The sequence below is a fragment of the Pseudomassariella vexata genome, assembly GCF_002105095.1.
Source record: "Pseudomassariella vexata strain CBS 129021 chromosome Unknown BCR38scaffold_29, whole genome shotgun sequence".
Lineage (NCBI taxonomy): Eukaryota > Fungi > Ascomycota > Sordariomycetes > Amphisphaeriales > Pseudomassariaceae > Pseudomassariella > Pseudomassariella vexata.
The window spans coordinates 114,930-136,472 of NW_024467984.1; the positions used below are offsets into that span (position 1 = coordinate 114,930).

Here is a 21,543-nt window from a genome sequence, read left to right on the forward strand (position 1 = left end):
TACAATCACGCAATAGAAAACTTACCCATGATACCATAGTACTAAACCATCAAACTATAACTGCCTTGAATTAAGGACAACATAATAACGTACAACCCCACCTTTCCGGCCACATATTGCAATCCAATTGAAGGTATTCGAAACAGTGTATTCAATGTACTATTATAGCTATTCAGGTACAACCAGCTCTAATAGAAAGCTGTGCTCTAGGGCTTCCTGAGGTATAGATCTGATAGATTCTGACGCCTTAGCTGGGTCCAGTATTACCTGATTCCGATGTTGTACCTGGTCTCGTTGCCGTTCTACTTCAAGGGCTCGATCCATCGCTTCCTTAATCTGTACAATGTTACCAAATCGTACCTTCTTACGTGGTTTGGGGCGTAACGAAATTATCTCGGCTTCTAATGCGTGTACACGTTGGGTCAAAGTAGCGACCTCGACGCTCTGTACATCTAGCCGACGAGTCAGCTTCCGAAACAATAGCCGTTGCGACGATCGCAATGGCGTAATCGCTGCCAGACTCTCCCTAGCTACTAAGCTAGTCACTGGCGTCGCTATTATTGTCAGATCAAGCCAATTACCAGCTGTTGGTGGTGTAGTTGGTCGTTCTGATAGGGGGGCTATCGTCGGCTGAGGTCGCGATGGATCTAATGGGTATATTCCAGTTGCAGAGAAGCCTGATTGTATATTACTGATCGTGAACGACTTCGTATATGCCTCGATGTATAGCGAGAGGAACGTCGACTTTTTAAATGGAATAGAACAGTACTCGATCGAGAGAGAGGTCGCTAACGAGCGATAGTACCGCTTTAATGGAGCAAATACGGCGACGTCGAGAGGTTGGAGCCCGTGAGAACAGTGTGCTGGCAAAAATAGTAACGAGATCTTGTTACAATAGGCTAACCACATAAACTCGACGTTGTCGTGAGCGATATGACCATCTAATATCAAGAGCCGCTGCTCGTCGGGATCAACTGGTTGTGTACGAGGTATAAAGATATCACGAAGCCATCGAACGGCGATATCTGTACTGATCCAACCGTTAGACGAATAAGTATATTGCCAATCAGGTATATCGTCGCAATCGTTAAACCATTTCCCTAGATAGCTTCATCGACGCGATTGACGCGTCAGAATGGCTGAGGCCATCGCCGAGTCGTAATTGGAGGGTAGAGCGTGGAACGCCCCATCGGAGGGAAGCCTGGCGCTGGGATATCCCTTGATTGATATCGTTGAGAGCGCCTTGAATCGAATTTTCTGAATATCGAGGCATTGTATAATAATAGCCAATACCGACGATAATCTGTTGTGCCGAAGGTTGTTGTAATTGGCAGATTAGGTGGCCGGAAAGGTGGGGTTGTACGTTATGCATCAAGTTCTCTTCTTTTGGACGCCATCCGGAATGTAACATAAGAAGTCGCATATCAAGAACGGTGCTTCGACTATAGCCTCGAGGGACGGCCCAGTAACATACTTGCGACATTGCGCACCTCATGAAACAGTATCAAAATCGATACTTGTAAAACACGGCTCCACCAGCAACAAGAGCCTCCAACGGTATGGCCATGTTTCGAGTAGCTATCCCCAGCCACAACTTCGTGATCTGCTCCTCTTTGCGTTAAACCCTCTACTTCTAGAGTCGGCATCCTCCCCAACCCGAAACAGCCACGGCCACAGAAATCGATGAAACGCATGCCATCCCAAAACACATCTTTACCGAAGCACCTCGTGACCCAGAAACCCCAGCGATCATAAATCACCTTCAGCATGGTCTCCTCAATGCTCTCCAGCCATTCGTCTTCATTCCGCCGCACATTCAGCACCACTCTGGCCCGCAGGTACGCCGCCATTAGCTCCGCTGCGAAACCGCTCCCCGCTACGTCCGTGACGGCTCTGCAGTGGCCGAGGAGGTTGTCGAGCTCGGCGGCTGATATGCAACTTGAAGCCAGCTCGCATACACCCCCCGTTCCTAGACATAAGCGTCGTATGCGCCTTTGAGATTAATCAGCCACGCTGTGCTGTTCTGACATGGTGTTGATCTTTGTCTATCTACCATAGCGAGCGAAGATGTTTTTGGTCGAAATGACTCCTATCTGTGACTCGTCTATGTTATCGAATTGGAACTCATCTCTTTCCAGACGTATCTGCCGTGACTCCCATCTCCGTGACATCTCACCGACAATGTTTCGATCCGTCGTGACGGCCACTCTGAACGGCGTCTCTCTGGGCTGTACCATATGGCGCTACAAGTAGCAATACATATCAGATTAAAGTTTCCAGTACATGATCGAATGGACGTTGCGCGCCAGGCCGTCATCCCAGAAAGGCGTGTCAAGGGGGAGGAGGAGGATGTATTTAATCTCCCAGTTCCCAAGCTCTGTTAATTCCACAAAAATACCGATGTTGCCGTGACCCATCAGTATGGCGGAAACTGGTTCAACAGACTCCAAATCGTATCGTTTCCGAAGTCGCCACCAAACTGCCACGCTTGGTTACTGTCCACGGTCCCCGCTGTTGCGCCCACCTGCAATCCCGGATTTCCTGCATCATCAAGAGTTGCCATGCCTGACCAGATGTTTGGCGCCGATAATCCTTCATCACTGATGCCGGTCAGATCGTTGTACACAACATCGCCCATAGGATACATCGGAGGCAGGGAACTGAAATCAAAGTCCGCCGGGAAAGGCCAGGCAGCCTGATTGAAAATGTCGGGCGTTGGAGTGAGGCCAGTCCCGCTAGATGCTATTGCACTTGTCGGCTCGGACGACTGCAGCATAGACGATTCCGATTCTGATGCCATGGTGTGTTGATTTGAGGCGGAACTGTCAGTTGCGGGTGTTGTGTTATCGGTTCTATTGGGAGTAATCCCATTTTCTCCCGTCGTACAGTTGACCAACTTCCCCCTTTCGCGCACAAAATCGGCGCCCTTTTTGTCTAAGAATCCGTGTCCAACGGCCTTCTTCAGTCGGATCCAGACCGCGTGCAAGACGCCAAGTGCCGCATGCGCGAGCCTGTTGCGGGCAGCCATGGTCTCGAATCTCTCCACAGCCCACTGGAAGTGCTGAAGAGCACTATCTAGGAACTCCTGATGTTCCTTCGGGAACAAGATGAAGATACTCGCAATCATGACAACTGCATCGAAGGTTCCAAAGAACAAGTTGAAGGTCTTGTACTGATTAGGCTTTAGCACGGCGAAATGGACGCGGTGCGCCTCGAGCATATCGAGGCTGGCTTTGAGCGCCTCTTCCCTGCTCTTGGCGTGGGTGAATATGTATGGTCGGTGTAGGGCCATTAAGTTGAAGGCAGTGAGCTGGGGCAAGCTGGTCCGAACGTATGGCAACCACCAGCATTCGGGGAGATGGTCGAAGCGAGTGTCAGGATTTTCGAGGCGGAAGCATGGAGGTGTGCGTGCTTTCAGAGCTAGTAAATCTTGATGAATCTTTTCAACCTCGGAGAAATCCTTTGGGAATGGGCCTTCTTTCTCCAAGTCCAGGATCTCCCTGAGTGGCTTCATCGCCTCAAACGCCCACAATGCCCTAGTCAGCGGGGTTGGAGGATCGCTCTCGCCCCGTGGAAAAACTGGCGTCTTCTTTCTGTCCTTCGGTATGGGTGCGTCTACTGGGGCAATTCTCTCCAAGGTCCGGTAGTCCACGCTCGTGGGCCTCCCCAAGACGGCTCCCGTATGAAGATCACACCCGACCAAAGTGTACCAGAGCCTTCTTCGACTCTGCGCGTTCCACATGTTTTCCAGCGTCGTTTCTGCCGGGTCGTTAGGATTGGGTTTCGGATCGAAATCATCACAATGAAGCCCGATTTCTTGCGCATCCCTTATGGCTGTCCCCACTTGATGCCACTGTATGAATGTTTAGTCTTGAAGTACAGCCAGAAGACCAGGCCACCCTACTTACGGCTTCTGTGACTTGTCCAGTATATTTGAGGAAAGCAGCTCGAACCCATCCCGCGAGGACCGTCGTCATTGACATCTGTCGCTTCCCCAGAAGCGAAAGTAGTGATACGCCTGTCTCACTGTACTCGAGTGCCAGGTCCTCGAAAGTCATATTTCCCGCATATTTTAACGAGGCGAATCTCTCATCGTCTTCATCGGTAGAACCCACCAGCCCCGTCGCCAGAACCTGAAATAACAACGCAGGGAAAGACCTTAGTGTCGGTTCGATTCCCTGCGGTCCAGCTGAAGATAACAAGTTGAAGGGCAAATTGTACCACTGGTCCAAGTAGTCCCGAAATACCGGCTCATCAATGCCGTAGTACTGCCAGTTGAATTCATAAAAATAGACGTCCACCAGCCTTTCCACGAATGTCCTGGCCGGCAAATGTCGAATGAGACTTTTGTATCGTTCCCTGGTACCAAAGTGATCAGACTCCTGCGCCTCAGCGGCAACGTCAGCCAACGGCTGTCCAACGCCCTCAATCTTCTTTAAGAATCCCAAGGTCGAGGGCGTCGTCCCGGCGTGAGAATACCCGAAGTCAGCTGCTTTGATGGGCATTTTCTCTACAGGCTCAGGCGAGCGCTCACGACCAGACCGGGACGAGCCTTTGCGGGTGCTTGCAAGAGGCGTGCCCGTCTCGTAACGGCAGGCTGAAACCTTTCCACGCTGCGTACAATTCGTGCACGGCAGCTTTCGATCGCACTTCTGTTTTCGCCTGTGGCATTCTATGCAGGAGATGACAATGCGTCTGCGCTTACGAGGTGGTGGTTTGGACGAGTGTTCTTCATCCCCGAGACCCTCAGCAGCAACACCATGGTCGCCATCCTCGACCACCTTTGGGGGCTCTGACACGGCTGCTCGCATCTGCACGGCAATCGGCGAATAAAAGCTGAGGGAATTCGACGAAATTCGAACCAGGTCTCGACTCCACGCAATAACTAAGGTCCTGCTTACTCGACTTCTCTTGCGAGCTTTAAGTTGCTTGCGTTGACAGCTTTAAAATAGAAGAACCTGGCTAGGTAGAGGAGTAGCTTGGAAGGATAAACCCCACCTGCCGCGGAGGCTAGCAGGGGGAGAAGTCTGCTAACACCGGCCCCAAGTCCGAGAACCCCTGTTTAGACAGGTTAGAGCCGGTGCCTTGTGGACGGAAGCAAATGTGCACCTGGTTTTCTCCATTTAGGTCTGTGGGGAAGCGAAATGGCATTGGCAACTCGGTCGTTCTAAGCTCAGGTCATGTCGTTGGAGGCTTCGTGTGTGACACATCCATCATGAATCGAGGCCGGTGGTTACTGCTTGAGTTCTTATTAAATAGGTGTTATTGCCCGGGCCCAGAGCCTGGAATACGACCCCGTATACTAGAACTTTCACTGAGGGTGGTACTATGATTAACTCTTCGCGTGGCTGTTGTGAGTAATGGTACATACATCCTGGCACTAGAACCTGATGTTTGCTCGGTCTCAAAACTTCTACAGAACAAACACAATGTCCCACGATGTTGGCAAGTGTATAATCCCCCGATCCCCAGAGCATTCACTCGTTTGTTTGGTTTAGGCCCGACTGCCCAACCAATAGCAGCATCCATTGCAGAGCCAAAACTCCAAGCTCAAAAGTCAAATACTGCGAAATGCTTGGGGAAATTTCCTTCTGCCACTGTAACTAACCCTTCACCGCCCTGTTCTTTGCATATACGCCTTCCATGCTCGTCTTCGGTAACGCTCGGCCTCGGCCTGCTGGTCGCCCGCATTGAGGATGCCGCGTCCAACAATGATGATGTCCGTTCCACAGAGACCCACGAGTTTTGACGGCGTGTTGTACTGTTGACCGAGACCGTCACCTTCGACTACACCATTCTCCTCACTCTCTCCCTCTGGTGGCAATTGGCATCCGGGTGTCATGTGAAGGAAGGTGTCAGCGGGATCAGAGTTCAGACTTTCTTGTGAAATAAAGCCCATGACAAAGTCCTTGTGCTCTCTCGCCGCCTCAACGCAAGCCTGCGTGTACTCCTTGTTCATGAAGTTGCCCTTACTGGACATTTGCGCCAAGATGAGGAGGCCACGATCCCATGGGGGCTCTTCAATGCCAGCGTACACAACATCGTGCCCATCATGGTTTCCGTTGGAAAATCGAGGCGAGTCAACCGGTTCAAAAGATTGCGTAACCGTAGTGATGGAGACGATGCTCCCTTTCCTGCTTTCCTGTTGTCTCGCGGCGTAGTTGCCCGAAGAGCTAGGTTCCATTGGCGCGAGACGGTCGTCTTCCTCGTCAACAGCGTTTTCCTCGTAGTTGTCGGCAAGTGGAGTGCCAACAGTGACAGACGTCTTCACTTCGTAGTTGACACGGGATCGCCACTTAGCAGCAGCCTCCGCCAGGGCATCCACTGCGGCCTTGCCCGGGACCATGTTCACGTTGACAATGTGTGCCCAGTCGATGATGCGGGCCGAGCCGGCGGTGTACTGCATCTGGACTGTGCTGCCAATATCGCCAAACTTGCGGTCTTCAAAAATGAGGAAGCCGTGTTTCCTTGCCAGAGCGCCCAGCTTAGCGCCGGTGCCAGTTTGCGGGTTGTAGTCCCATCCTGCGACAAGATCGTAGTGTGTCTTGAGAACCACGATGGAAGGACCAATTTTGTCGGCCAGGTGCACCAACTCTCGTGCCGATGCAACATCGGCGCCGAGGCACAGGTTGGACTTCTTCAATTCCATCAATCGCAACAGGTAGTTGGACAGGGGATGGGAAACATCATTGGCTCTGTGGGCGAAGCTCGCCTTGAGAGTGGCATGACGAGGTAGGTCGGCGGACATTGCGATGAGACACGAAACAAAATTTGTGGAGTATTGCAAGTGGTCGAGTTGGGTTCGTCGTCGGACGAGTCAAGGGAGAGTATGCGATCGTGGACCACGCTGAGACAGAAGGTTTTGGAGAGACGTAGTGCAGGACCTTAAAGGGGTTCGAGGTCAGGTCGGCGTGACGATTGTCGAGAGGGCGGTGATGATCTGCAAGTCGAGTAAAGGGTGGAGCTGAATGATGTCAATTTATTCTTCCCGTGTTGGCTCCAACAAAATAGGAGAAGTGTGGCTCGATCGTTGGTGGGTTCGGCTGTCGTCAGTGTCCCTGTTCAAAATTTTGGCGATAGGGGCAAGTAAGGAGTCGTTTTGGTCGTCCCGTCAGATATGAAGTCGGTCGAGGCTTGCCAGTTTGAAGATTGTAGACATTAAGACAAATGCGGTGTAAGAGGAGATCAATTGGGGGATGCATGCAAAAAGGGAAACTTAACGAGGAGTTACGGGTGTTAGGGTATGGACATGTGCACAGCACAGCATGACCCCAGTGGCGCGGTTCAGGACGAGAAGAGGCGACCCGAATTTCGCAGCTGCAGTCCGCTAGTCGCGGTCAGGTAAGAGGGATGGGGTATTGTGCAGGAGGCGCAAAAACTTCCGATCAAAAGCTAGCATATACACCTATTACCCGTGCCACACCCCACTTATTTCGGATTCGCTTGAGCTCACCAACTTGGCCAGTTTTTCGACAGATTTCAACCTTCAATTAGAATCTACGTAATAACCGCCAACCAAGGCCTGTCTCGAAGACATCTGTAGGCTGTAATTGGCCTGTCAATCGACGTCTTCTAGCTTCTTTTGCGGCATCATAAAAGCTCTTTTTGGCTACTCTACGTAGTCCTTCATGATACTTGGCGAGAACTCTCTGTGCTTTAGCTACCTCATCTTCAACCTTCCTCTTCACCATCTCTCTACCTTCTGCAACGGATAAAACTCCACCAGATTGAAGATGATAGTTCTTCATAGCGCGGCTTTGTTTTGATATACGTTCGGCGTACTTTGTACGGCTAAGATCGCGCTTAGTCTGTATAAGCTCGGTCGCATTAACGAGGGACCCTTTAACAAAGTGACTAAGTCGATAAGCTAGATCTGGACTAATACCAAGCTCTGGATCAGTAAGACAGTTCGTAATCTTGCTAGCTACTTTATTAATTTGTCGAAAAGTAGTAGGTGTGCCTTCATATGACGAAGATGAAGGGGCTGGTGGTGGTGATGGCGTCTTTGATATACGTTCTTCAATCTCTTGTAGTATTGGATGAGGGTAAAATGGATATATACCGGTTTTCTTGAAGGCTGACTGGATAGTACTCGCTTTGAAGGTCTTTTTGCGTACATCTTCGATAATTGAGAGGAACTCTAGCTTGGTTATATTGGTACATCCAACCCGTACCAGCTGATCGAGGGACTTCGCATGCCAGTGCTTATATGGCTGAAAAACAACCACATCTAGTGGCTGTAAGAGATGAGTAAGATTGGGGGGCAAGCCGAAGGGTATAATATCGTGGTCGTTGCAGTACTGGATAAACTGCTTCGTATGGTGGCTGCCGTGGCCACCTAAGATCAATAGTCGCTTTCGACCTTTCTGCGTTTTCTTAGAGTTTTGTTCGAAGTGCATAAGCCACTCGAGAGAGATCTCGTCATTCGAATAGCCTGTATCGACCGGCCGTAGCTTCGTATCTGGATGAAGGTCTTGCGCGTACCACTGAGCCGAGTGGATAGTCCCCGTGAGTATGAGGAAAGCTGGTATTACGTCACCAGCAGCAGAGATAGCTTCAATAGCTGTCGCTGTCTCTCTATTTTCTGGTAGGCCGAAGTAATGGGCCCTCTTGCGCTTAGTGATGATAAGTTGATCCTTACCAACACCAATCCAGAAGCCAGTCTCGTCCATATTCCAGAGATCAGAGGGATCGATTCCTTCTTCCCGGAGGACTCTCTCGAGCCGTGTAAAATACTCTCGTATAGTGTCAAGGTTTTCAGCAGTCTGGCGGTTTGAATGGAGCTTCCGCTGGGAAGTGTGGAAGTAGCTATGGCGCTTGAGGAAACGTGTAGTCCAGTTTGATCCAATTGTTGGTGGTGGCTGATTTGGTAGAACCTCGACTCTCTCACGTAATATCGTATTTGCAGCGTCGGTAACGAATTCTACGCGAACCGCAAGATTGATCCTATTAAGGCGGTCGATGTAATTACAGAGGGCCTTTTCTTCGGCTTCAGATAGTAGTTTGTTGAGTCCTCCGTGGTTCTTAGTCTTCCCAGCTTGCTTGACGCGGTATCGGAGGGTCTCGCGTTTTACGCCGCTTTCTCGCGCAATCTTGGCAATTTTGGCTTGAGGATGCTCTTGCATGTAGAGGACGGCTTCCTGTAGCTGTGAGTCCATTGCGATTGGAAAAAGCTAATGAATTGACGAAGATAGGATAGGTTGAAGTTGAAAGTGTCGAAAAACTGGCCAAGTTGGTGAGCTCAAGCGAATCCGAAATAAGTGGGGTGTGGCACGGGTAGACTGAATGGCTCAGCCGCTTGATCACCACATTGAATGTCTTTAAAGAAAGTGATGGCCTTATTTTCAATTTGGTCTCTGTTCACCTCAGGTCTCACCTTCGTGCTTCTCAGAACGACTTGTGTCTTCCATCTCGGCTCATGCATTCATCAATCAATGAGTCAATTAATCGCATGCGAATTGAAGTACTTGACTTATTCTCTGCCTTGCAATGACAAATACTTCTTTTCATTCTCTTTCCCACTTGCCACCTTCGACAGCCAGCTTGCAGACTCCTCGTTAGCTCTTTCCGGAAAGCCCGGTGTCTCCAATCAGATGTGATGTTTTCTTATCACTTGCTAGTCTGCGAGTCGTTCCACCACAAACTTTTGCGCCCCTCCTTTTTCTCGCCCGAGCGGTATAAATTTATGTGACCACGCCTTGCGACTTGCATACTATGCAACTGTCGAAGAGGTATCACGTCTTCGGCTGGCGTGATTTGAATCGCGTATTACTAAATGCCTGAAGCCGCCCAAATTTCCCCAACAACACCTCCATGATTTGAACGATACCCCGCGACGAAAAGGCCCGACCCAAAGTGAAGGCACCCTGGAAAGACTTGGATGGGTGAACCATTGGGCGTACAAGTCATCATGCTAAGCAATCCTGAGTTACCACGTCGTCTTCTGGAAGTTCTTCTGGAAGATTGAGATATAGCCGTGTGGAGTTGCGGCCAGAGGATGCGAGCTCTGGGTAGCTTCAATGAAGCTTGGCACTTGATAGCTATTGCACTCAGCTTAATGCACCTCACCAAAGCGAGGCAGCCCTGTCGTCACCTCAAAGTTATATGTATCCATGTAGGCATTAACCGTGCTGACCGGCCTTAGCGATTCCAAAAACCAGCCTAATTTCAGACGCGACGCAGGCCTACATTTAGCACGCGTTTTTCAGTTAATCAACCTACGTAATGTCCAGAAGACGGAAGTCACAGCCAGAATTGAATTACAAGATCAGAGATACCAATTTGCTATGAAAATGGCATAAAGTCATACGACGCGTCCAACTCTACAAGGTATAGTCCTCTGCGCAATCTAGACGCGCGAACGAGACAAATCCAATCCTACTGCTATAATAAGCATACGAAGTAAACTAGCGACTGTCGGCATATAAAGAGCGCCTCACTAAGGACTGAATTATGTACGAAGAGCTTTACGAAAGGGCTTTATCAAAGCGTTTCGTAACTATATTTATAAAGTCAATGTTACTATCCTTAGAAGATATAATTAAATGTGAAGGTCAACCCTCGCAGACTCACTACAACCAGGTGACGTACAGCTGGAACACCTGCCATGGCAGTGTCAGATGGGAAGCCAATCATAACCCTTGTAGGAGCCCCGCCAAGCGTGGACGACTTAGTCGCGCTCCCTCAAACCTAAGTTGTCATCTTCTTTCCTTCGCTCCTTAGAGTAGAATCTTCGTCGATAGCACCTAATCGAGGTCTCTACCAATGCGATGCAACCCAGGTCGTGACACGGTGCACGGGCCTAGCCCCGTGACAAGCTACAACTTCCTAAGCTTAGCCTTTAATTATAAAATTTCTAGTCTAGAACGATTATAGTAAAAATATGTTACGCTATCATGTAATCACTTATCAACCAATCTGTCTAGACTATTCTTGGTTATTCACATAACAAGCGGTACAAGAGTTAAGAATCGAGTCCCTTATTAGTGTTTATTAGTATATTAGAAACATCGTGTCAGAGAACAGAATGCCATATGCACCAGTGGGTGTCAGGACACTGAACGCAGGACACCGGTGGGCCGCCGGAGGGGTGTTTCGGACAAAAGACTCCCGAGTCATGATTACAATCTATGTGAAGCTTTGGGATGACGAGAGTCAATATCCTTGGCATCGCCGACCCTGCTGTTATGCCGGGTCCAAGCGGCGGCCTAGCTATCTATATAAGGACCATCTCGAAGTAGGATAGGGAAGGAGTTGTCAGAGCCACAAGTGTCATCCGAGGCGGGCCGGCTTCCACCAGGTAGGAAGCCGTTTGTGGCGAATGAGAGCCGTTGAAGCCGTTTGCAGCGGATAGGGAATCGCTTGGTTGCAGATAAGGAGCCGCTGTCCAAGATATTGGCCGAAGTCGGAGGAACACAGACATACGGAAGCAAACATCCAGAATCCAAGAGAGAACCTCGGCTGGCTATAAGTAAGGAGTCGAGACGGAGGAAGATAGAGAGGGCAGAGATCAATGCATCACCGTGGGCACCCCTACCTGAGACCGCCAGTGACCACCCGGTGCTACGTAGGAGGGACGCCCGTTACTCCCTATCACTCTGTACTATTGCCTTCGGCCTAGCCGTACCCTGACACATCGCGATCAATAGCGCTAGTCTCGTTATACTTATGTCGAATTTAATGCTAGATATTCAATATCTCGTCGAGCTTGTTACTACTAATATAGTCTAGTAAGGCCTATTAGACTAGTAATTAAGCAAATTGTATATTATAAGTACTACATTATTGTATTATTCGTCTTCAGGTCTCGTGCGCAAGTTGGTCGGATGCGCCTCTGTAACTGGCGACAGGACAATTCACTGGTACGACGCCTGGCCCTGGGAGTCGAATTGAGGCTGTCACTGGCACTGAATTGGTCGATCAGGACAAGATGAAGGCTCCTGTAGTTGTCGAGATTGAGATAAGAGCAGAGTAACGGATTCGTGAAAGCTACGTCTGAGTGCATGTATGTGTGAAAATAAATAATCTTCAAGATTGACTGACTGACCATGAAAGCAAAATTGAGAAGGTGATGATGAGGATGATCTCTGTGACGGCCGGTGTCACGATGCCACGAAACCCACTAGCTGTGGACCTGTAGGAGCACTGGCCATCTGAAGGCGGGATTTAAGATCCTCAGATGTGAGCCAGCCTGTTTTAGTTTCTCTTTCTTTCCTTGTCGAGAATCGTTAAGTCAATACAGTGCATTAGAGTGGTTTGACTCTTCAATTGTGCTCACCGTGACAATCTCGAGGAAGATGGTCCTCAGTCCCAGTGTACGTCTTGAAGCGAAGAAAAGGGAGTACTTCCTGCCTCCTGTCACCTATTTGCCCTGACGGCCGGCCTGGCCCCACTACAGTACTTGTTTTCCTCCTAAACATGATACTTTCAACGTATGCATCTTTTAGATAAGCAAGTTGTTCACGCTAGGCGAATTGAATATTTAGTTTAAAAATGTATATAACGACTAACTTCAGTACGAATCTTCTAGTATCGCATAGGGAAGCGATCGTACTATCTTTTACCTGTTTAATGTCACGACCTGGGTTGCATCGCATTGGTAGAGACCTCGATTAGGTGCTATCGACGAAGATTCTACTCTAAGGAGCGAAGGAAAGAAGATGACAACTTAGGTTTGAGGGAGCGCGACTAAGTCGTCCACGCTTGGCGGGGCTCCTACAAGGGTTATGATTGGCTTCCCATCTGGCACTGCCATGGCAGGTGTTCCAGCTGTAAGTCACCTGGTTGTAGTGAGTCTGCGAGGGTTGACCTTCACACACCGCATGTATATTGGTACTGCACGAGCTGGCTGATGTTCCATTCTTCGTGCTACAACAATAAACTACTGGTACCCCCATACACGACCCTGACATAGCTGGCGGTATAGTAGAATATCTAAAAAGGCTATAATTATATGTCTACAAACATATCTAACATAAGGAGTATAGAAGAGAAACGATAAAAGTATTTACAGCCTATATGAACTGTTTTCTCGATAAGCAATAGCGCTGCTAAGGAAACGTAACAAATGATGACTGTGTACCGTAGATCACTTAACCTAAGTATCAGTTGCTCCTTCACGTAGTAATCGAAGTGGTGTGTAATTTTTAGATTTAACGCGATTGATGCGAGTGCATATGGGGTGTGAATTGTTGTATTGGGAAAGGATGGCCAGATCAGCTATTCTGGCCTGGCAGAGCTCTTTTATAGCTCTTATCTTATCTATCTTATCTATAGCTACAGGGTAATCCCCCATGGAGTCACGTATTAGCGATTCAGTGTTGCTACGGCCGCTCAACAACCGAGATTCTGCAACTCGGAGAGCGTTTTTGATAAGATGATTTACCTAGGTAAGTGCCTCGGCCGGACTGTCACACTGCCTGCTTCCTATCATCGTTGACGGACATAGCTTTCTGTAGTAGAGAATGCCAGTTTCCATGAAATGTATCAGGATCCTTCTTAAGCCCTCGCTTATCTCCATGCATGAACGCAACTATCGAACAGACGATCATCAGGGTACGTGAGATTACTGGGTTTGATTTTCCCTGTACCTGACTGGAGTAAATCCAGAACCGGAAAGTCTTCGTCTAGATCCAAAGATGCGCATGATGAGGGGTGAGACTAGAACATATCACAAAAGCTGATATTTTGTATCCGATGTCTCGAGTATCAACGATAGCTGCCATGATTTAGTTACCCGGCTGAGCGCCGTCTCACCACCACCGAATCACAAGGTCTACCCAATTCTAATCGAAGCTCTCGTCCAATAGGAACGGGCATATGTTCGTTTACATGGCCCCGAGTAGTGAAACTCAATTCCGCTGCGGAATTCCGCTACATCGACGACCGAATTCGACGTCCGCAAGTATTGATGATGGATGAGACATGGGTACAATTGGGCATCTATAAACGTAGCAATATGAAAAGGCCTTCTCGGCACTGCTTCTGTGACAGGCTGTGCCTGATATGGGATCCGGAGCTGCAAGGACCGTGCGTCCGGATCCACCAAAGGAACCATCGAGGGCACACAAAACATAGTCCGTGTTCCCGGGACAGCTCGCATATTTTACTTTCCTCCTCAGTTAGATAATTAACAGTATTTGGCCATGTTGAGCTGTATAGTTTCGCAGTGAGCCCGTCACAGCTTCCCTCCGGACTTGGAGTACGACTGGTAAGCCTGGAGCTGGAGCTGGAGCTGAAGCTCTTGTTCGCTTGGTAATATTAAGCATCAGAAATATCGAACCCTGGCTGCCGATCACAGTATACCGCGCCACTCAGTTACCGTCTATGGTCATCATATCTATCTGCTATGCGAGACTAATGATGTATGCAATCTAGGCCGCATCGATCGAGGCATCTTTTGGTTTGTATTTACACCTTGGTTCTTCAGACACCTGTATATGTCAGGTAAGCTATCCTAGTATACGCCTACAAGTGCGAGGCCGCTTTCTAGAACAATAATAGATCTACAGCGGTGGGGCTACAGATTCGCTCTGCGATGTTACGATGGATTGCAGGGTCTTGACGACCAATGCATTTAAGCCTGTCGCCGCAACTCTGCAAGCGAACATGCATGTTCAAGTGACAGTTACTCGTGTGTGAGACGAGATAAGTAAACGTCGAGAATCCTGTGAACCATGTCCCCATGAGCTCAAGGCCAAATAATGTTGCCTTCTCCTATTTGATCAGCTTATGTCAACATGCTGTTTTTTGCGGGTCTCCGCAGTATGGCTGGAGCCGACGACCCGTTCGGGAAGTTGCTCGTCATCTTTAAGAGCTTCCGTCAAATCCGGCCGAATATTGGTCTCTCGGTTGCCTTATCTTCTCCTCCTTCGATAGTTGCCACGACAAGGCATCATCGCATGTGCAGTGCTGCTTCAATCTGTTCTTTCCGTCGCTGAGTGTCTGTGCCCGATAAGCTCCCTACCCCAATTCTGGGATCTACGTAATTTCTGCGACCGCCTAAAGCAGCTCGTCTCGTCAGCAGCACAACCAGCCAACCCTCCAAGTCGAGAAAAGGCCAAGCAGCATCTTCGCCGACGCGTGGGTAACGCACGATCAAACGCGATTCCATCCAGTGATTATTGCGCAAGAGCACACGCCGGGGCCGGGAGCCTTTATCTGCAAGCATGTCCGTTCGACAGACCCGACGTCAAGCAGCACTGGCTGCTGCGAATGACACCCAGACCAAACCAACATCAGATCTTCTTACCAACGCCAACAGCAACGGCAATGGTAATAGCAACGGTGCTGCCGAGGCGCCCCAGTCGGTCCTCGACGACGACGCCAGCCCACCTTCAGAAAACATATTCCTTTTCTGGCCCAATCTCATAGGTACCGCCCCCGTCTGTCTCGGTCGCTGCAAGCTAGCTCCTCGAAGCTCTCTTGTACATCTCGTGGAAGCTCGCATTGACAATGCCGATTCGAATCTTTAGGCTACTCGCGAATTGTGCTCGCAATCGCTTCCCTTTACTATATGCCCTTGCACCCGAGGACTTGTTCTGTGCTCTACAGCGTGTCCTGCCTACTCGATGCCCTCGACGGCTATGCGGCAAGGTACTTCGAACAGTCGACGAAATTCGGCGCGGTGCTTGATATGGTGACGGACCGATGCACAACATCGTGTCTGATTGTGTTCCTGTCATCCGCCTTTCCACGGTGGTCCATCGTGTTCCAGAGTCTGATCTCACTGGATCTGGCGAGTCACTACATGCACATGTACGCGACCTTGTCCATGGGTGGCGCTGATTCGAGTCATAAGAAGGTGGATAAGTCTAGGAGTTGGTTGTTGAGCCTCTACTACACCAACAAGGTGCGCAAAATTCTAGCCCAGGGCCGGTCTGGCAATTGGAGAGAAGCTAACAAGCCAGCAGACAGTCCTCTTCCTCATCTGCGCCCTGAACGAAGTCTTCTTCATTGGTCTCTATCTGCTCTCCTTTTCCTCGCCTCTGCTGTCACCACAGCTCCTGTCCACGGTCGGCGCGTCCAAGGCCGCGGCTATTCAGAGCGGTGCTCAGGTTAATAGCTCGATGCTCCGCCAACTGTTCACGAATCCTTACAGCGCCGGCGCCCTCGAGCTCGCGCGCGCAAACAAGATGGACTCGTTCTGGCCGTGGGTCATCACCGGTGTCAGCTTCCCTGTCATGGCAGCGAAGCAGATTCTCAACGTGATCCAGATGGTCAAGGCCAGCAAGTGGATCGCCGAGGGTGATGTGGCAGCTCGCAGGGCTGCAGGCTTGCCTAAGCGGAGCAAGAGCAAGAAGACGGCGTAAGATCGAGTCAGGGAGACGAGATGATGTGTGGGCTTGGCTAAGTCCTGATGGCAGGTGATGGCCACTTCATGACCATAGGCCGTGCGGAGGGTGTAGAAGTTGTACGAGAATGGACGACACATCTTGTGGCGCGGTTCGCGTCATTGAGATTTGCATGGGACCGGCGTAGTAGGATTAGCAGACATCGATATGGAGTTTCGTACGGAATCTGTTACTGGCAATGGGTTTTAGACGCTGCTTCGCTGGCTGACTATGCCTGACGATGTATGGTCGTGCCACCACGTTCGAGGCGGAGGCTTTCTGTTCGCTGTATATATTGTAATGCTGCCTTCTTGCATGCACTGAGCATACGAATAGTTCAGAATAGGTCAAGGTTTTCCTGCTGCCTGCCCAATTGACGTGACGCACTACGCTGGACTGATATCACTTGTTCTGATTTGCTGGGCAATCCTAATTCACAATATCTTGCTGAGCGTTGTTGACGAACTGTCCTGCTTTCCATTTTCTACTGGCTGTAAACTTCCCGCAGGCGACTGAAGACACCAATCCTCGGACGACCGTCCGCTCGACACCAAGCTGAGGGCACGGATAAGCCTACGCGAGCCTGGGACCATTTTGTGACACGATACGGAAACTGAGATGAAGAGGACCAAACTCAGTAACACGAGCAAACATCAAGCTGCTAATTTCCGCGCATTTCATCTCACTTCGCTGGCTTCCGTCCAGACGCCATGATGGCAGTCCTCTCCACCGTAAACGGCTGCCCAAGCCCATACTTCTTATTGAAGAAATCCTTCAATGCCGGCTCGATCAGGGGCATGCACTGTGCCCGCTGCTCGGGGGTCCAGTAGTCGTCAGTGACGCAGCGCATGAAGGCCCGGAAGATGTAGCAGAACTGGTCGGCATTGTTCATCACAATGTGGCGCGTGACGATTTCAGTTGATGTCGACGAACCCTGCGGCTTGGAAGGTCGCCTTGACGAAGCGGACGTTGTGCCAGGGTCCCATTGCCCATGCCGAAATGAGCTCGTCGGAGTCTTGGGGCCACGGAGGAGAGCCGGGCAGGTTGGAGAGTGCGTCCCGAACATCGTATATCCAGCCTTCGATGTGCCAGAGTGAGACAGCGAAGCAGCCGTTGGGTTTGAGCATGCGGTAACACTCTGAGGCGGACGTTAGCCGAGCGGTTCTTCATGGTTTGGCCCGGAGGGCGGGGGAGGCGGGACAACAAAAAAGGGGGTGGAGAAGGGGGTGGGGAGGGGCATACCTTTGACGGCCCCTCGTGAATCAGGAATGAGCATGAGCGCCATACCAATTATAACCACGTCGTAGTTGTCAGACGGGAGGCTCGATTGCTGGGAACATCATCAGCGACCCGACTTTGTTCCCCTTACAAGGGACACAGCCCAATAAACACTCACAGAAGCATCCACAACCACCGCCTCGGTATTGGGCCACCCATTCTCCTGCATACGGCGGCGCACATGCGCAATCTGAGAATCGGACAGGTCGGCGCACGTCAGCTTCACCAGCTCCTGCGTGTTGTGTTCTTTGAGGATCTGATGCAGGTGGGCTGAGACCACACCCGTGCCGCATGCCAGGTCCAAAACTTCGATGGGCGTTTTGATATCCTGGTTCAGACCCGCGTGCTCGAGGAGCGGTGTGGCTACGGGGCCCGTCAGGTGCTCCGCACTCGAGTAGATGTTGCTGGCTTCACTGGTGCCGAAGAACTCAGGCATGCCGATACGGGACTTGATATTGAGGGTGCTTCCTCCGCTGGGTAAGGTGGTCATGGTTGCCATATTGATAGGGGTTGGAACAAGTGATGCAGCTTTGTGTGCTGGTGATGATTGTGTGTGTATTTTGGTTGAAACTAATCTACCCGAAGGAAAAAGGGAGACAGGTCGTGAAGTGTGGTGGATGTCTACGGCAATTTATGGTCCATTCCAGACGTCGAAATGCTCTCTAGTTCGCAAGAACATGAGCTGAACGGATGGGTGAAAGTCGCTGAAAATGGTCGCAGTTAGCTGAGGGGTTCATCGAGGGACGAGACCAGGTTATCAAAGTTTTGAGCCATGCACAACAGTGAAACAAGTGCAACATATTGCTATATTCTCCAACAAGGCAAGGGAACGGACTTAGCTCCGTAGGCTTACCAAGCCGCCAAATATATACTTAATATGGCAAGTGAAGCTGTACGTTGGCAAGCGGTTTTATTCCATCATTTGCATGACATCATGGGGCTCTGCTTGTCAATCAAGCGGCTTGGTATCCTTCGTTGGCGCAAAGATTACCAGCATAGCACTAAATGGCCACTAATGTAGTTGGACTGACTGATCCGATGAGATGAAACATGAACCTAGCCCGAACTCCATGCATATTGGTGGAAGTCTATATCAGGGTATACCCATGGCCTTGTCTTTTAAGCTTCGAAGCTCTCCTTCGGTTTCTTTCTGATTGGCATATATCGTTTTCGCGAATTTCCATTACATAATATGAGTCGAAAATCAGTTAGAATTGCACACAGAGTTTGGGAGAATGCTCTTTGCTGAACCCTTCTTTTATTTTGTGTTTGATCATCTAGTTACGCTCCGCATAGGATAAATGGGATAAATGTTATCGATCTTCAGGCAGCAAACCATATAGTTTCTAGGCCACTCCCACCGCTCACTTCCTAGTGTATGTGACTTGTGGTAGATGGATACCAAGGCATGCATATGAGAGTTTGGGGCTGAGACAGAGGCCTTTTGGGTTCCTGGGTTGCTAGTTTAAGGTAATGCCCTGCTACATCAGTCCAGATTTTGGTAACGCGGAATTATTTACTGGAGCTACAGGAATAGTGTCTTCAATACAAATACAGTAAGTAATGTTGTAAATCATCAATGTGCAGTCAAGTGACTACTCTGCGTTGTGAAAGTTCGCACCGCAGGAAAAGCGGTACAGGAGTCAAAATTACCTGCCATTCAGATTAACCTTAAGTGATATAATCCCTGGAATTTTGACCGCAATAAAACAAAAAGAGTAACCCATGGTTTTGCAATTTTGACGCTCTAGTTTATATTAGATCGGAGGATTAGGTGGTAGTGATCCTTAATGCGTCACGAGTTCGTCTCTGATGGGAGTAACAGCTTTGAGTCTCCTGGAACTTTGACTGCATCATATAATTTTGGCCTGACCCGACAGTCCACAGATTTGGTTAGCGAATCCTCTACATATTCGGTGCACTTGAGATAGCTTTACCTAGGTCGAACGTTGTGACCCCTTCATCTTGATCTATTTTTAGACGTAGAATAAAAGCAATCGACAGACTAGTTTTCTTGATAAAGATCTTGGGGCCTTGAGCAGCCGGGTGTGCTGGCGGCGTGGTTTAAGGGTCGCAGCTCAGGTGTCTTGTCGGTTGAGAAATTGAGCGCAGCAGTTGTGGAGTGGAAACACCCACGACTGAGAGTTGGGAGCCGCACTGGCGGCCCAATGGAGATAGGAGCCACCGCTATCCAGAATGCTGGTAGTATTGACGTCGAGCTTGATCAGCATTCGAATGGCATCGGCACCGTTGTGGCTACGTATCGCTGTAAGCATTGGGGCTCCCGTAATTTGACCGTCTCGAACCCCCCAGAATTTCGTGAATGCAGCAAACTGAGTTACTCCAGTGCCCAGTTATCGACATCAGTTTTGGAGCTGATGTCAACCATACCAACAGTCTTGCCGTAGATACTCTCGTTTGTTGACGCGCTGTGGAACAGTAGAAGCCTTAGAGCTTCTAGCCAAGTGTTTGCTAAATCAGGGTCTTATACCCACGACAGCAATGCTTGGTGATCTGTTGGGTGGTTAATTAGAGCTTTATTCATATATACGAATATGTTCAGAGTGCGCACACTTGGTCGTCGTCGACTGCGTTAGGGTCAGCCCCTTGTCCGAGGAGGAACTTGATGGCATCTATGCTCTTATCCTGCATAGCAAGCTGTGGCCGCACAGATTCCTGTGAGGCTCGCTTAGCCAGGTTGACGTTGAAGGGGCGTCCCCTCTCGTGCAAGCCGCCATGGATGGGGAAACAATGAGGACACGGTTCAGTAGGCGAATCTGCCCTGACAGTACATTGAATCCAATTTCACCGTCTGGTAGGCTGGCAAGCCGGAGAACTCAGTACTGGCATAATCTCTGTCAAAATCGTCTTCGAGTGTCTGATACGCTGCATATTTCTCTCAGAGTTCTTGCGCTTCATGAAAGCCCACAGTAGTCTTTTTCGGACCGAGGGAACATCCTCAGAGCAATTCGCTAGTGTGGACTTTTGCAAATCTTCAACGTCCTCCGTGGAACCCAGCCGGCACGAGTCTCAAACGCAGGCCTTGGGAGAGGACCTTTCCGTCTCAGGGATCCAAAAACATGGGCTTAAAGATCTTTCAGATGGCACACAATCGCCAGCAAATTATCTGACTTTCACAACCTCACGCAATGCATCGCGAACGTGTTGGATCGTATGTCGGATTACAAAAGGACAGTACACTACGGTCTAATGTGTAGTCTGGAATTATTCGACAATGGTGATCTTGTTCTACAAATTACCTGTCTATTACACAGCAGCGAGGCTGAGTAAACAGGCCAATGTTCTAAAAGAGTTGGCGTAGGGATAGGGCGGAGCATGGCCATTCGCCAGCAACATACAAATGCAAAGGCCCAATTCAAAGCGTTGGCATGAACGGAAAGTACCCTGTACTGGAAACGCGGATTAGTTGTCACACGCCAAGCAATGTAGTTATAGCATAGTCTGATTCCATTCAAGAATAATCTTGACCATTTTATATGGCACGAGTAGTATGATGCAGTGGGACGAGGACTGCTCGGTTGAGCCTAGCTAGATTGCGATAGAATACCCAGCTCGGCTCGAGCTCTGGGTTTTCTCGCTGCCACTACCTCGTATGAAAGCACGCTCAATGAGGGTGCGTCGCCTTCCGTCCCCTCGAGCTGCTTTACTTCCATCTCACTGAAGTGCCTCGCTTGGACTCCGGCCGCCGTCACCCTGCGCAATCCACGGCCCAGTGACTGCTTTTCCACAGCGACGGTGGTTCGTATCACCATACTTGGTGGGCCCAGCTGACAGCTTCCGTAGCACGGCGAATGTGTGTGATGTGATGAGTTGGGTCACACCTCTCGGCTGGGCGATATCCTCGATTCGCTCTTTTCCCACGCAGCTCCCACGCAGCTCGAAATCGCTCACAGGGGACGTCATGGACCGCGTG

The 21,543-nt window shown here is 49.9% G+C and overlaps 5 protein-coding genes across 5 annotated transcripts; 1 reads left to right on the forward strand and 4 right to left on the reverse strand.

The window, feature by feature from the left end:
• Positions 1-1,351: 1,351 nt before the first annotated feature.
• On the reverse strand, positions 1,352-1,947 carry BCR38DRAFT_127486 (uncharacterized protein). The gene has a single exon (XM_040853529.1). The coding sequence runs from the start codon at positions 1,848-1,850 to the stop codon at positions 1,443-1,445; it is 408 nt and encodes a 135-aa protein (XP_040709469.1). The 5' UTR covers positions 1,851-1,947; the 3' UTR covers positions 1,352-1,442.
• A 469-nt stretch (positions 1,948-2,416) lies between these two features.
• Positions 2,417-4,811, reverse strand: BCR38DRAFT_357171 (uncharacterized protein; the record flags this gene model as incomplete). The annotated part of the gene is made up of 2 exons (XM_040857083.1): positions 2,417-3,853; positions 3,909-4,811. The coding sequence occupies 2 exons, from the start codon at positions 4,809-4,811 to the stop codon at positions 2,417-2,419; spliced, it is 2,340 nt and encodes a 779-aa protein (XP_040709470.1).
• Positions 4,812-5,226: 415 nt separating this feature from the next.
• On the reverse strand, positions 5,227-8,163 carry BCR38DRAFT_469826 (orotidine 5'-monophosphate decarboxylase; the record flags this gene model as incomplete). The annotated part of the gene is made up of 2 exons (XM_040862820.1): positions 5,227-6,712; positions 8,140-8,163. 2 exons carry the CDS (start codon positions 8,161-8,163, stop codon positions 5,612-5,614), a joined length of 1,125 nt encoding a protein of 374 aa, XP_040709471.1. The 3' UTR covers positions 5,227-5,611.
• Positions 8,164-14,816: 6,653 nt separating this feature from the next.
• Positions 14,817-16,692, forward strand: BCR38DRAFT_452878 (CDP-alcohol phosphatidyltransferase-domain-containing protein). The gene is made up of 3 exons (XM_040861548.1): positions 14,817-15,372; positions 15,474-15,850; positions 15,912-16,692. Exons 1-3 carry the CDS (start codon positions 15,168-15,170, stop codon positions 16,308-16,310), a joined length of 981 nt encoding a protein of 326 aa, XP_040709472.1. The 5' UTR covers positions 14,817-15,167; the 3' UTR covers positions 16,311-16,692.
• A 60-nt stretch (positions 16,693-16,752) lies between these two features.
• Positions 16,753-18,449, reverse strand: BCR38DRAFT_529007 (putative UbiE/COQ5 family methyltransferase). Its single transcript, XM_040865440.1, has 4 exons — positions 17,728-18,449; positions 17,574-17,661; positions 17,261-17,469; positions 16,753-17,205 (listed from the first exon to the last, which is right to left on the reverse strand). Exons 1-4 carry the CDS (start codon positions 18,106-18,108, stop codon positions 17,014-17,016), a joined length of 870 nt encoding a protein of 289 aa, XP_040709473.1. The 5' UTR covers positions 18,109-18,449; the 3' UTR covers positions 16,753-17,013.
• Positions 18,450-21,543: the final 3,094 nt, after the last annotated feature.

Excerpts from the sequence above, each read along its gene's own strand:
- BCR38DRAFT_452878 (XM_040861548.1), top strand. The coding sequence starts at position 15,168 with ATGTCCGTTCGACAGACCCGACGTCAAGCAGCACTGGCTGCTGCGAAT. Across the intron at positions 15,373-15,473 it reads TTTCTGGCCCAATCTCATAG|GCTACTCGCGAATTGTGCTC; the intron begins GTACCGCCCCCG and ends TCGAATCTTTAG. Across the intron at positions 15,851-15,911 it reads GCCTCTACTACACCAACAAG|ACAGTCCTCTTCCTCATCTG; the intron begins GTGCGCAAAATT and ends ACAAGCCAGCAG.
- BCR38DRAFT_127486 (XM_040853529.1), bottom strand. The coding sequence starts at position 1,850 with ATGGCGGCGTACCTGCGGGCCAGAGTGGTGCTGAATGTGCGGCGGAAT.
- BCR38DRAFT_529007 (XM_040865440.1), bottom strand. The coding sequence starts at position 18,108 with ATGGCAACCATGACCACCTTACCCAGCGGAGGAAGCACCCTCAATATC. Across the intron at positions 17,662-17,727 it reads CGGTGGTTGTGGATGCTTCT|CAATCGAGCCTCCCGTCTGA; the intron begins GTGAGTGTTTAT and ends TGATGTTCCCAG. Across the intron at positions 17,470-17,573 it reads TTCACGAGGGGCCGTCAAAG|AGTGTTACCGCATGCTCAAA; the intron begins GTATGCCCCTCC and ends CGTCCGCCTCAG.